The sequence below is a fragment of the Etheostoma cragini genome, chromosome 11 (assembly GCF_013103735.1).
Source record: "Etheostoma cragini isolate CJK2018 chromosome 11, CSU_Ecrag_1.0, whole genome shotgun sequence".
In the NCBI taxonomy this organism is placed as follows: Eukaryota; Metazoa; Chordata; class Actinopteri; order Perciformes; family Percidae; genus Etheostoma; species Etheostoma cragini.
In genome coordinates, this window is record NC_048417.1 from 11,415,426 (window position 1) to 11,428,526 (window position 13,101).

Sequence of the window (13,101 nt, forward strand, 5' to 3'; positions counted from 1 at the left end):
CAGACCAATGGAGTGGAACTCTTTGATGGGCATGTTCAACACATGGGCACGATGCCAATTTAGACAAGCATGCCCACAAAAAGAATCTCCTACTGCATGCTAAGTGTGTGACTATTGAGAATACACCATACATACCACAATTCTTTAAAATCAAAATTAATTTCGATAATATTACATAAAGAACAACGCTGTGTCTACAGATGTTATTCTGCGCATCTGGAGTCAGCCAGCATTCTATTAACAATGTGTTGGCCTATTTACCTCCTTAACACACAATATAAGAATTTTACCAATATATCCGCTGTATATTAATGTAAAATTATTATCAACATTTGATGCTCAAAAAAGAGGTGCTTTAATTAAAAAAAACTATTCATGCTTATAAAAACCTAAACATACCAGCACATAAATGTTTTAAAAATGCAACACAACTGAAGACCGAATGCTTGTAAGGCACAATGCTGCCATCTCCTGTTCAAAATAATTGATGCACGTATTGGATTTTTTACTGTAAAGTGCAAAAGGACCATATGGCATATTAAATATTTTTTCTGGATACATTTAATAATTGTAATTATTATTTTTATTAATAGCATCCTTATTATTTGTTGTGCTGAGCAATAGAGATCTGCTAAATATCCAAATATCCAAGAAAGTCCAAGTGAAAAAAATATACCTGTTTAAATATTTTAGCTTCCAAATAAATGTATTTGCCGCACTGCTGCTTTAAATCAGTGACCACCTGCTCTTCTGGCGTCAGCATCAACCGCAGGCGGTACGATGGCGATCGATACGGCAGTAAAATGTTCAAAGTGGGATATTTTGAGAAAAACAGGAAGAGAAACGCGATCATCGAGCTGACTGGCTCGACAAGAGCATGACACCTGATATCAAATGTAACGTTAAGGTAGGCCTATATCATGTCTGGTGAAAGTTCACATATGTATTGGTTTATTGCTTGAATTCCCTAATCGTTACATAAAGGGGAAATATCTTTTTTGGTTTTCGGTGCCTGTATTGTAGCCTTTCTGATGATTTGCATTGACTCGTATTCTAGTGGTGATGCAGAAAGATTGCCTGTGATTGACAGAAACAGTGAAACAGGTTAATATGTAAATGTGAGGACACAGTGTAGGCTCAGGGCTGGCTCTCTGAATGTAAACAATGGATTATCAATACAGGGATTAAATGTCATAGCATCACATATGCCTACGGCATTATAGGAAACATAAGCCTGCATCCAGGAGCTGATGCCACCATAATCCTCTAAAATGAATGACTATATCTGGATGCGGTTTTATATTATTGCTCGGTTTGTATTGTCACATCAGTTTCTCATTGCCTATAGAATTAACCCTTTAGCTGAGCAGAGCAGCTAAGTAAAACTACCTGTTTTTATTAAAATAAGCAGAAGGGAGCCTCCTGCAGGGAAAGTCAGCTCATTGTCTTCTTTATGTAATTTGCACCGAATCACTTCGTAAGGTAAATGCATTAAAATTTAAAAGCATTGGATTGCCTAGATGTGTATTGATCCCATCGTTTCTTGTTTTCTACACAGGCCTAGTTTATTTTTTTTCTAACAATAAAGCTAGGCATTCAGGCATTTTGACTTGCCTAAATTCCAGCTTTATTGATCATACTTAAATATGAAGACCTTAACACAGACATATGTAATGCTTCACAGTGGGGCATCATTCATTTATGTTTGTCAAGAAAAACATATTTTGTATGCAGTGAGACTATGAGTTTAATTCCGAAATTAATTCCTACTTCCTTATTTAAGTGCAAACCCTGTGATACAGAAAATATTTTGTCATAGAGGATGAGAGTGAGACTGCTTGTTGCCATGGAACTGGTGACCTTGTTGCCTTGGCAACAACCGGCAACACTTTGCAGTGGCCTATGATGTTTTTGTGAAAGAATGTAGCTACAGTCACTGAAGGGACCAATTCCTTTCACATGTGTGGGTGAACCATCACATGATAAGATACCATTAGTCCACTTAATGTAAGCAAATTCAAACTTGGATTTGTTGTTTTTTTTTAATTTTGGCTATTAACATTAGTTATGTAACAGTGATTCTGTGTATACTATAACCATCCATCCATCTTCGACCGCTTATCCGGTATCGGGTCGCGGGGGCAGCAGCCCCAGTAAGGGACCCCAAACTTCCCTATACTATCACTTAAAGCCTTATTTACAAATGGATGAAAAGCACGGGTGTAAATAATTTAAAAAATAATGATGGCTGGATTTTATTAAGTTGCTTCAGTTTCAGCTTCCTGCAATTGTGAATGCTGGCTTATTGTCGCACTGCCACAGAACAAAAGCCATCACTACTGTTACAACACTCACTTTGATGGAAAGAGACATGCAAAGGGCCAAAGGTCAAAATCTAACCCAAGCCCGCTCTGCATTGAGGAGTAAACCTCTATATATGGGAGCCTGCTCTACCAACTAAGCTATCCAGGTGCATGGGAGGTTATAAATCTAAACTGGTCTTTTTGTCTCCCAGCTAGCCAGACAATCCACCTGGGAGGACCACATCTCAGCCCTGAATGCCAAAATGACCTAAACACACCCTAACATTGTCCCACCACCAGAAGCAGGAGGCGAAAACAGATGTGTCCTTTGTGTGTGTGTCCACAGGATGCCTCTCTGTTTTATCAAGGTTGCATCAGAGCCTGAGCTCCAAGAATAAGCTTCTGCTAAGTCGAAGGAAGGCAGGCTGTACCATGGGTGTGTACTATACTTGTGTGTAAATGTGTGTATTCTATTCATGTGTGAAGCATTACACGTACTACGTGCATTGGAGGGTTGGTAGTGTGTATGTTTCAACATGCACCCATGTAGTTCTGTAAAGATGTTAATCATCAAGCCTATTCAAGCCAGTGAGAAGCACATGTCAAATCCCTGTGACTGTATCTCAATGTGGTGTGTCTGTGGGTTGGTCCTATTGCTCATATAAATCCTCCTCTTGCTGTTTCAAATTTACAACTATCACTGAGTAATAGGTCACAAGGCAGAATAACTCATATGACTATTAAATAAGACACTCTTAAAAAGACAAACAGCACATTAATGTAATGCACTATTGACATCCATAAAAATCATGGAAACGCCCTCAGGAATAAACTCTTATGTACTGTATGTTGACAGTTTGTTTACATATGTTTTTTTTAAATGCAATATGTCGATATTCTTGCTATCTCAGATATTGCCATGGAAGACCAACTGCTGGAGGACAAATTAATGTGTACACCACAACCATAATCAACATGTACCTTCTTTTGGACTAATATCCCTTGATAATAGCTGCTATGGCTTTTTGTAATGAAAGCCTGCTGGAGGAGTGTGGCTTCATGGGGCCGGACAATGTGGAGGAAGCAACAGAAAGTCTCCCGTCAGAAGCCACAACTCCCCTCACATCAGTCACTCTGCGTGTAACCTTGGCAGCCATAATGATTTTCATGATTACTATTGGTTTCCTCGGCAATGCGATTGTGTGTCTGATTGTTTACCAGAAACCGGCAATGCGTTCTGCTATCAATCTCCTCCTCGCCACGTTGGCCTTTTCGGACATTATGCTCTCTCTGCTCTGCATGCCCTTCACTGCAGTCACTGTGGCCACTGCCAACTGGAGCTTTGGAAGCGGGTTCTGCCGAGCGTCCATCATGCTTTACTGGCTGTTCGTCCTGGAGGGGGTATCCATCCTCCTCATAATAAGTGTGGACCGTTTCCTCATAATTGTGCAGCGGCAAGACAAGTTGACCCCAAATAGAGCCAAACTGTTGATCGCAGGTTCATGGTTGCTAAGCCTGTGTATGTCTCTGCCTTCTGTAGTTGGGTGGAGGACGGGTGCAGCAGGTATTGGGGGTGGCTGGGCGCCGCAGTGTGTGCTGGGATACAGTGATTCTTTGGCAGACCGGGGATACACAGTGCTTTTGGCAGTGGCAGTATTCTTTGTACCTTTTGCTGTTATGCTGTACTCTTACGTGTGCATCCTCAACACAGTGCGCCGCAACACCCTGCGCATCCACAACCACACCAGTGAGCATTCCTGTTTGCCAGCCCTCAACCAAGTGAGCAAAATGAGACTGACTGGGCTTCAGCGGCCCCCTCAGATCAAAGTGGACATGAGCTTCAAGACCAGAGCCTTCACTACCATCCTCATCCTCTTTGTCGGCTTCTCGGTGTGCTGGTTGCCACACACGGTTGTCAGCTTGCTGGCCGTGTTCAGCCGCCAGTTCTACTACAGTTCTGTCTTCTACCCAATCAGCATTGGCGCTCTGTGGCTCAGCTACCTGAAGACAGTCTTCAACCCTGTCATCTACTGCTGGAGGATTAAAAAGTTCAGGGAGGCCTGCCAGGAGTTCATTCCCAAGAGCTGCAGACTGTGTCCCAGAGTACCGGGCAGGAGCCGGAGGAGAGTGAGGCCCAGCAACATCTACGTGTGCAGCGAGACTCAGTCAGCTGTGTAAAACAAGGAGGACCAGTTGGTCGATGCACAGCAGGTGTTGACAACTGATTTTAACTCTGTACCTCATAAAAGCAATCAAAGGTGAATAGTAAGTTAATATTAAGTTGAAATAAGTTCACCTAAAGACTATACTTGTCATTAAAAAATAATCTCACCACAAGAATGAACTTTCAGTGTTCATTTGTGATCCAACATGGATAAGAAGTCCTCAAAGTGCTCAGAGAAATCAAAATTAGAATGTGGATAATTTTGTGACAACTGAAGAACTCCATCTGCTCAGGAAGGTTGTGTGAAACAGCTACTGAAGGGAACTTGTGGTGAGATTATTGTGTCTGCTGCTTTCAGTCTACAGGTATACTGGTGGATATAACTTTGTAGCCATTATGGTTTCTGAAAATTAATGAAATCAAAACAATTTCATATCCTCCACTGTCAATTGGCTTCTCTGTTTCATAATTTGTCGCTGAAGTGTTACATCAATTTCATTCTGTTTCTTCAGACTATAGACTCAATCTTTAGGCCTTGAGTAGTAGATGTGCTAATAATTCTATTGTCAGTTATGTGATAAAAAAAAAGCATACAAGGTATTTATGTTTAGTGATGTTCTTAGGGAATAGTCCGTAATCTTTTGACTGACGTCTTTGAAAATAACTTATTTTAATGAGGTTTATGCAGAAACACAACCTTTTGTGAGTTGAAACTGTTAAGTGTGTCAGCAAAAAAGTGTTTCAGTTGTGTGTCAGTTATTGATCTGGGAATGTTTACTTTTGATGATAAATGACACCGGGTAAATAAATACAGTTTGTACAAAAGGTTGTATTGACAGACTGCTAAGTGCTTGGATGATAAACAGCAGCTTTTACAATGTACATAATGGGAATGGGTTGCTGGGATACTGAAGAAGACATCTATTCACTGTGAGGAGATGTGTATCTACTTCACTGAAAACAACAAACACAGCGGTTTGTGCATTGAATTATATCAGGGTAGGTTATCCCATTGGAATTGTAACTTTTTTTTCTAGTGAATGCACTGTGGTTTTGATTCAACCTTTTATAAATACATGTGGCATTTTGATATGGATAAAATATTACAGCAATTATTTGAGATATTTGTATGAATGCTATAAAGCTGAAAGACCATCATTAATAATACTGGCAGTTTCAGTCAGGTTGGATAATTGCTGTACAACATGAAACAGGCAGATGGTGCTGTTCTTTCATTGTAAATTAAGTTAGCTTTATCTCCTGCTGAATTCTCAGACTTATTGTCAGATTGAATTTCAATTTTGTTTAACTTCATTCATTATATTAAAATTGCTGAACAAATCAGAGATAGTGGTCCTGATCCAGAGGTTTGGAGCCAGGCCACTAAACTCAAGCAACAACAGCAATATTTTGACAAAAAGGAAAGGAGGGTGGATGAGATGTGGTCTAATTTGTTTATACAGAAGAACTGCTAATGTAAAAAGGATTTTTACACAACTGGCTACAATTCATGTTGTGGCTATTGGAATCTAGTGATTGTTTTCCCAATCATTTGACTAAAAATGATGAACAACGCCTATCAAAATTTCCTAAAGCTATGATTGTAGTTGCAGTTCAGTTTATTTGACTCCTCAAATTAATAAATACAAATAGGAAAAAAGAGCCAGAATTAGACAAGAGGCTATTTTTCGATCTGTTGCCCCTAGCCAATGTATTACAGATGGCTTCCTTGAAGAACACATCAAATCAAAAACAGGACATGCAGTTTAAAAATTAGAAAAGGACATGCACTTGTCAAAGCAGTAGAAGTAGTAGGGACATGACATACAGTATATAGATATAGAACAACATTGCAAACAAGCAATCAATCAGCAAGCAATATATGTAGCAGCGGTAAAATAGAGTTACTGCTGAGGTGTAAGTATTAATTATCAATTTTTTTAATTGGTTACTGAAAGATTGATAAGTGTTCGATTGTCTGATTTGAATTGGAATTGTATGCCACTCTCCTGAACCTCTGACAGAGGCTGACTGGTCTGTCCACAATCTTTTATTATAGACCAACAGTCCAAGTTATTGAACTAAATGTCACATAAGACAAAGAAAAGCAGCACATTCTCATAATTGATAGGCATGCAAATTGTGTTATTATTATATTAATAATGTTTGGAAGTTTTGCTTGAAAAATTCCTTCAACGATGAATAGTTTATCGAAATAGACAATAAAGTTTTCTATACATCAACTATTCGTATTTTTTAATTTTGTATGATGTAGCCCATGGTTTTTGGTCTTTGTATCCAAATTATGACATTTGATGCAAAATTCCTTTGCGGATTTGCCCGCCCAGGGACTGCTGATGCTACTGAGCTAATTCTGGGACTGTCAGCAACTGACCATTATCCCTATTCAAAAAATAAAAGTTTTAAACTTCTGCACCCGGCGCTGTTTAATTGTTTTTTTCTTAAGCTCACATAATTCAAGTAAGTTATTCACCAATCACTTAAATAGTTGTCCATTAACTTCTCAACCACAGGGAGAGAACAAGTACTCATTTAATGTCCAATATAAAAGGTGTTGAGTAAATGTATGGTAAGGCCTTACCATACATATACTCATGGGACAACACATGACAACCAACCAGGGCCTCTCACTCTTAATTTAGATCACATGGTTGCTTCAACATCACATTACTGTCCTAACTCAATCAATTAACTCATTGACTTTATGATCTGAGGCTGTTTCAACATCTACTAAGATCTACTAACATCTATCCAAGGCTGCAGTAGTTTCCCACTACAGGCTTAACCAGTACAGGCTCAGGGACATGGTATTTGGTTTTTATGTTGTCTACCTACATACAGCTGAGTTACATTTATATGCAACTGTGAAACATATTATAAAGACAAATTATGCCTAGTAGTCATTATAAAAATTTAATGAACAATATATTTTCATTTTCTACCAATGAGAAGAGTGTGGACCTAAGTTGTTGCAGCCAGCTCGTGCAAAAGAGGAAACTTTATGTTATCTATGTTCTTGTTGAAGACGTTCTGCCATTCCTCTGATAGACTTGTTCAGTTCTGACTAACCAAACACTTTTTGTAATTGAGACATATCTCTCTCCATGAGACACGCACATACATAGTCAATGGTTAAAGCAGCATGAAATATAGGATCTGCTTATTACTAACAGGAAATGATTGAAACATGACATGACTGATCGAGACAAGCCTTTAAAAACGAAAAAGTCTTATGTGTTTAACAACCAGAAAACATTAACCTGGCAGGATGTTAAAGGGCCAGTGTGTAGGATTTAGTGGAACCATGGTGGCCTTCTTGCAATGTAAAAACGCATACCACGCCCTCTCTATAGCCAGTGTTTGGTCTGTACATATGGAACAAACCTAACATGTAAATTCAAGTGAACAAATCAGCAGTCAACCACACAAAGGTGTACATTATGAAACACAGAACATGTACTGAACTGTGCAACAACATCACAATAGTATACTAACAAAATGAATAACATTATTGAACTGAAACAAAGAAGTATATGCGCAGTTATTGTCTTTTTTACATTTACATACTGTATTTATTTGTTCAGCCCTTGTGTTGTCCTTCTGGGACCCGTTCAGTTTATTTGACTTTTTGTATTGGCCTGGCTTCGGGTCCCCATTTACACTCGCAGACTATGTGATGTCATTTCACATGAACTGGCGGGGGCTCCCCCCTCTGGGACCCACCCTGAACGTGTTAAATAAACCAAACAAGTCCCTGTGACACGAACACAAGGGTTCCCCTGCTGGACAGTTGTTTTTTAAATCTGTATTACATATAAAACACTGTCAGGGACCATTTTACTGCACAATGTCTAATTTTACCTTTCATACTGTAGGTTAAGTATATTTTGTTGATAAAATGTTAGGCTACTTTTACTAAAGTAAAGTTTTGAATGCATTACTTTTACTTTTGTGCGAAGTGCAGTACTAGTATTTTTACTAGTATTTTTATTACAGAAAAGAATCTGAATACTTCTTTCACCAATGATCATTTCTGATAAAAGAAAAATTGAAGTATAGACTGATCTTTTTCATAGAGACGTGCATGCAATGTATGGTGGAGCATCCATAGACATAATAAAGATTTATTTTGTTTTCTTTATTTCTTTCTATTTATTTCTTTATTTCTTTATTTCTTTATTATGTCTATGGGAGCATCCTTTAGCGGATGACATCATGTGACATGATGACATACCGTGTTGTTATGACGCGATGAATGCTGGGAAAACAATAAGAATCCAACATGGCGACTTCCGCGGGACAAAATGGAATGAATGTCTGCACCTCGGATGTGGATCTATTACTGCACCCTGAGCTGTTGTCTCAAGAGTTTATGCAGCTGATATTAAGTGGGGTGAGTTAATGTTTGGTGAGAAATGTGTAAAAGGTCTTCTAATGCGGAGGTTTAGAAAGGACACCATAATGTTAGCACACCGGCTAACAGTTTGAAACTTGTTTCATCAACAGCGGTTTTCTTATTATAGTAGAATGTGAGCTTACAGGTTTTTTTTCTGTCTGAATCAGAAACGTGTCAATACAAGGGACTGTGAGACTCGGGACCAGCTCACAGAGCTTTACCTCCGGCACGTCATCCCGCGGCCGCAGAGGACTTTACCCGACAGCCGCTGGGGCAAGAGGATGGAGAAGACCCGAGCGAGACAGACACCGGCAGGTCCCAGGTCAGTCTGCGTTTTCATAGGCAGTTAGTCAGCTTACTCAAGTGCTCTACTTCTACTTCTACTCCACTAAATCTCCGAGGGAAATCTTGTACTCTCCTATATTTATCTGACAGTGTTAAATGATTCTGATCAGTGCCAAAATTATACGAATTGAGAGAAAAAATAGCACTTTAAATCATTTGTTTAATTGGAATTTACCAACAGTTGAAAAGCAGAGCATAAAGTTAAACAAGGGCGCTAATCTCAGTTTTACAATCCAAAGTCTGGCTGTGTTAGCCTCCCCCCGATTATCTTAACGGTGGTATTTAAATACTAATATTATTTTTTTTAAGCAGTTTTGTTGATTGGAGTTTCATTTACTCAAGCTTAATCAACATGTTTACTCATCAAATTGTCAGAAATCAAAGGTAAATGCATAGATATCTTTCAAATAACACACTAATTGCCTTTACTGTACACAAACCCATCATGCCTACTGTCGTCCATAGCCCCCCCCCCAAGGCCCATTCTGAGTCAGGAGAAACCCTGAAAGTGTCGTCCCCCCCCCCCACATGCTATCTGACCAAGATTGGAAAGCTCTGGCAGGAAAAGTTGACCCTCTCCTTGGTTTCATGTTGTTTACAGAGTAGGAGATTTATGTGCATGTGCCTTAAACAATTCAAGGTTATACAGTCCACGGGTGCGTTGTGCAGTTGTCCTGTTCCGAGCAGGTGGGCAGGCATCTCAGCGCGCCTCAAGGAAAAATGTCAGCACAGAGCAGAATTCCACCCTGTGCACCTGCTCGAAAATAGAGCCCTTGCCATCAACATGAGTTTAATCCATTCGAGTGTAAATGAGTGATTTTTGTTGTCACTGTTTGGTCATTTCCAGTTCCAGTAACGACCACAATAGGAAAAGGCCTCTGGTTGTGTTTGATGGCAGAGCCTCTCACTCTGGCCCACTAAAAGTAAAGAAACCAGAGGGAACTACTGCGTCAGCAGGAATCCCTGACCGGTTAAAACCTCCTCCTGCTGCAAGCCTGTCCAACCCCGTCCGCAGGCTGTCTGGAATCACATCTTCCTCATCTATTCACTGCAGCACTGACACAACAAACCTCCATAAAGAAGCAAACAGCTCGGTAGGAACTTTTTGTTCTGTCACCTCAGTAATGTGTAGCCCCCCCCCCCCAATCTTTCTGTGTGGTTGAAGGAAAATTAGCATTTTTATCAATATTGTTTTTATTGCTTGTGTTTTACAATTTTAAAATACTTTTACGATACACATGACTATTGGTAATGCACTATATTTAAAAGAAAACTACATACCACTAAAATAGCAAAACATTCTTTCAAGAAAAGCAGAACTTGTTATAATTCATTAAAGTAATGTGTTTTTTAACTCCAATTTTTTAAGTCTGTGCAAAACAGAAAACTCATTATAGAGAAATTATTATTAATCCATAAATGTTTTAAATCATTGATATTGCTAATGGATCAGTAACACATTGTTTTTGGCATTTGATTCATTGTCTGACCACTTTTTTTCCCCCATATCTCTTTATGTTTCATCTTCCATCTCTTCAGGGGGAAATTAAGTCTCCAGAGGAGAAGAAAAAGATCCAGCATGTTACATGGCCCTGACCTCTGACCCCTATTCACATAGACCTGATGTGAGCTTGGACAGATCACTCCCTTCCCACCAAATGTTGTTGTCCACTATGTGTGCTCTTCCCCTCACAGTTATCACACTAATTACATCACAAAATAGATGGAAACCCTTTTTTCCCCTGTGTGTCCAGGCCACTTCACAGCTCTTGCTCAGTCCCAAGAGCTGACCGGATGGGGTGGTGTTCCGCAAGTCATCCAGCTTTTTAAGTCACCAGCTTCATTGCTTTCCACAACCTCAAGTGCCCTTTACATCAGTGACCAGCAACTCTCCTCAAGTCTCACAAATGAACACTTTCTAGAGGACACAACAAGTGACACTTCTTTTGTTTCTTCTTCGGTTTTGGTCCTTCAGTACTGGCTTGCAAGGGTTAAAGGGTGATTTTCCTGCCAGACTTTGTTTAAAGTTTTGAAATTGGTAGTACCATGACTTGAATTGCCAGATTGAATTTGACATAAATGTCATAGATTCTCATAGTTTGAGATTTTAATTGATGAAAATATCTAATAATAAACATTGTAAACACGTTATGAGGTAGTGCTAAAAAACTAATCTTTTTCTCTGGTGGACATTTCAAAGGAAACAAATCACAGATCATGCCGAAAGAATTTTAGAAGGTGTGTGTGTGTGTGTGTGTTTAAACCGGTAGTTGGTATACTTTTTCCTATTGATAAACTCCATTCCACTAAGGTTTGCCTCGGTGCTGTTTCACAAGTTGTTCAGGGTTTTTGAAAATTAGTGTAGTGTGCTATTGTACATTATGTAAAGCTAGATAATAATTCACTGCTAAATAGGGGTGTCATGATTCTCCAACTCTACAATTCAATTTGACCTTAGATTTTAACAACATTGATTTAAACATTTTCTTTTCATCACTGACAGCTATGCCACAAAGAAGAGCCACTATATTGCAAAAGAGTACTTTTCAACAGTTTGAGTTTTGCAGAATTTATGAGGTGCACCTAAATGCACCATGCATTCTTGATGTGCACCTTAACGGAACACGCCGACTTATTGGGACTTTAGCTTATTCACTGTTACCCCAGAGTTAGACAAGTTGATACATACTCTTCTCATCTCCGTGCGTGCTGTAACTGTCTGACGCCCACAGCATTAGCTTAGCCTAGCACAGATCCTGCATTTAACTGGTTCCAACTACCTACTGCTCCCAATGAATGACAAAATAACGCAAACATGTTACTGTTTACATGTGATTTGTATAGTCACAGGGTGTACAAATACCAAGGTACTCCAACTCATTTGTTAAAGTCCCAATAAGTCGGTGTGTTCCTTTAATGCAATGCACAGTCCCGTTGGCGCCCACGGGCTTCAACGTTCCTTGTTTACATTACTCACAGGGAAGACTAAAATGTTGCAACACTGACTTCAGTAAAGCAGGATTATCCAGTGTTTCTCCATCATCTCTGACCTCAGCAGTGTTTATAATGTCTCAAAAAGTGCAGCTGCATGCTACTGGTAATCAATCAATTCAAAACAATTTATTTCTCATGTGAAATCATACAAAATACAATTTCAGTAAAATGTTATCCTGTCTGTTCTTACATCTTATGCATTAAAGCAATAATGAGAGTATTCCATACCAGGCAGTGATGTTTCCTGTTAGGACACTAAAGTTGTCTCTTTAGCTGCATGCTACAGCCAGTAAGCTACATTGTGCCATCTGCTGCTTTTGTGTGTGTTTCTTTCGGACACACACTTGGTGAAAACAAGTACTGGGAGAATTGCCAATCCTGCTTTTGATTTTGAAAATCCAAATTGAAAGGTTTGATACATTTTCAGTTTTCAATCCAAATCATGACACCCCTTAAATAGCATTCACTTATTACCGTTTATTAATGCAATAAAAGAAGGAATATGGACTAAGCCAGAAATATTTTATTTTTGAAGTGTATTTATTATAAATTGTTTATAAATTGACTTTGAAGTTACTGTCTTTAAAACGGCTCTACACAGAGTTCATAGAAAAAGATTTATACAGCATTTTGAATCCATTCTCAAATCCAGTGTCATGTTTGTACCAGCCTCTTTTTTTAAATAAATTGTCTTAATACAATTAATAATTTTGTTGATTTAATTACAGAAAATTAAACAGCTTTAGGCCCATGTCTAATTTGCTGGTATTTCAATAATACTCTTCAACTAGCATGCTAAAACTAGCATGCTAAAAAGTAATACATAAAATCTAAATTCCTTCCAATTCCTTCCCCCTTCCAATCTGCAGTAACTTTCG

General features: G+C 38.9%; 2 protein-coding genes across 5 annotated transcripts; both read left to right on the top strand.

Moving 5' to 3' along the window:
• Positions 1 to 662: 662 nt before the first annotated feature.
• gpr45 (G protein-coupled receptor 45) lies at positions 663 to 5,418 on the top strand. 3 transcript variants are annotated; one of them, XM_034886332.1, is made up of 3 exons: positions 663 to 907; positions 2,516 to 2,739; positions 3,215 to 5,418. In XM_034886332.1, exon 3 carries the CDS (start codon positions 3,321 to 3,323, stop codon positions 4,479 to 4,481), a length of 1,161 nt encoding a protein of 386 aa, XP_034742223.1. In that variant the 5' UTR covers positions 663 to 907; positions 2,516 to 2,739; positions 3,215 to 3,320; the 3' UTR covers positions 4,482 to 5,418. The 3 variants fall into 3 exon arrangements, with proteins under 3 accessions (XP_034742223.1, XP_034742222.1, XP_034742224.1); XM_034886331.1 differs by having other exon boundaries at positions 2,516 to 5,418; XM_034886333.1 differs by having other exon boundaries at positions 753 to 907; positions 2,520 to 5,418.
• A 3,307-nt stretch (positions 5,419 to 8,725) lies between these two features.
• On the top strand, positions 8,726 to 11,180 carry c11h2orf49 (chromosome 11 C2orf49 homolog). Of its 2 annotated transcripts, XM_034886366.1 has the most exons (5): positions 8,726 to 8,881; positions 9,052 to 9,206; positions 10,077 to 10,323; positions 10,769 to 10,854; positions 10,984 to 11,180. In XM_034886366.1, the coding sequence occupies exons 1-4, from the start codon at positions 8,771 to 8,773 to the stop codon at positions 10,823 to 10,825; spliced, it is 570 nt and encodes a 189-aa protein (XP_034742257.1). In that variant the 5' UTR covers positions 8,726 to 8,770; the 3' UTR covers positions 10,826 to 10,854; positions 10,984 to 11,180. The 2 variants fall into 2 exon arrangements, with proteins under 2 accessions (XP_034742257.1, XP_034742256.1); XM_034886365.1 differs by having other exon boundaries at positions 10,769 to 11,180.
• The last annotated feature ends 1,921 nt before the right edge of the window (positions 11,181 to 13,101 follow it).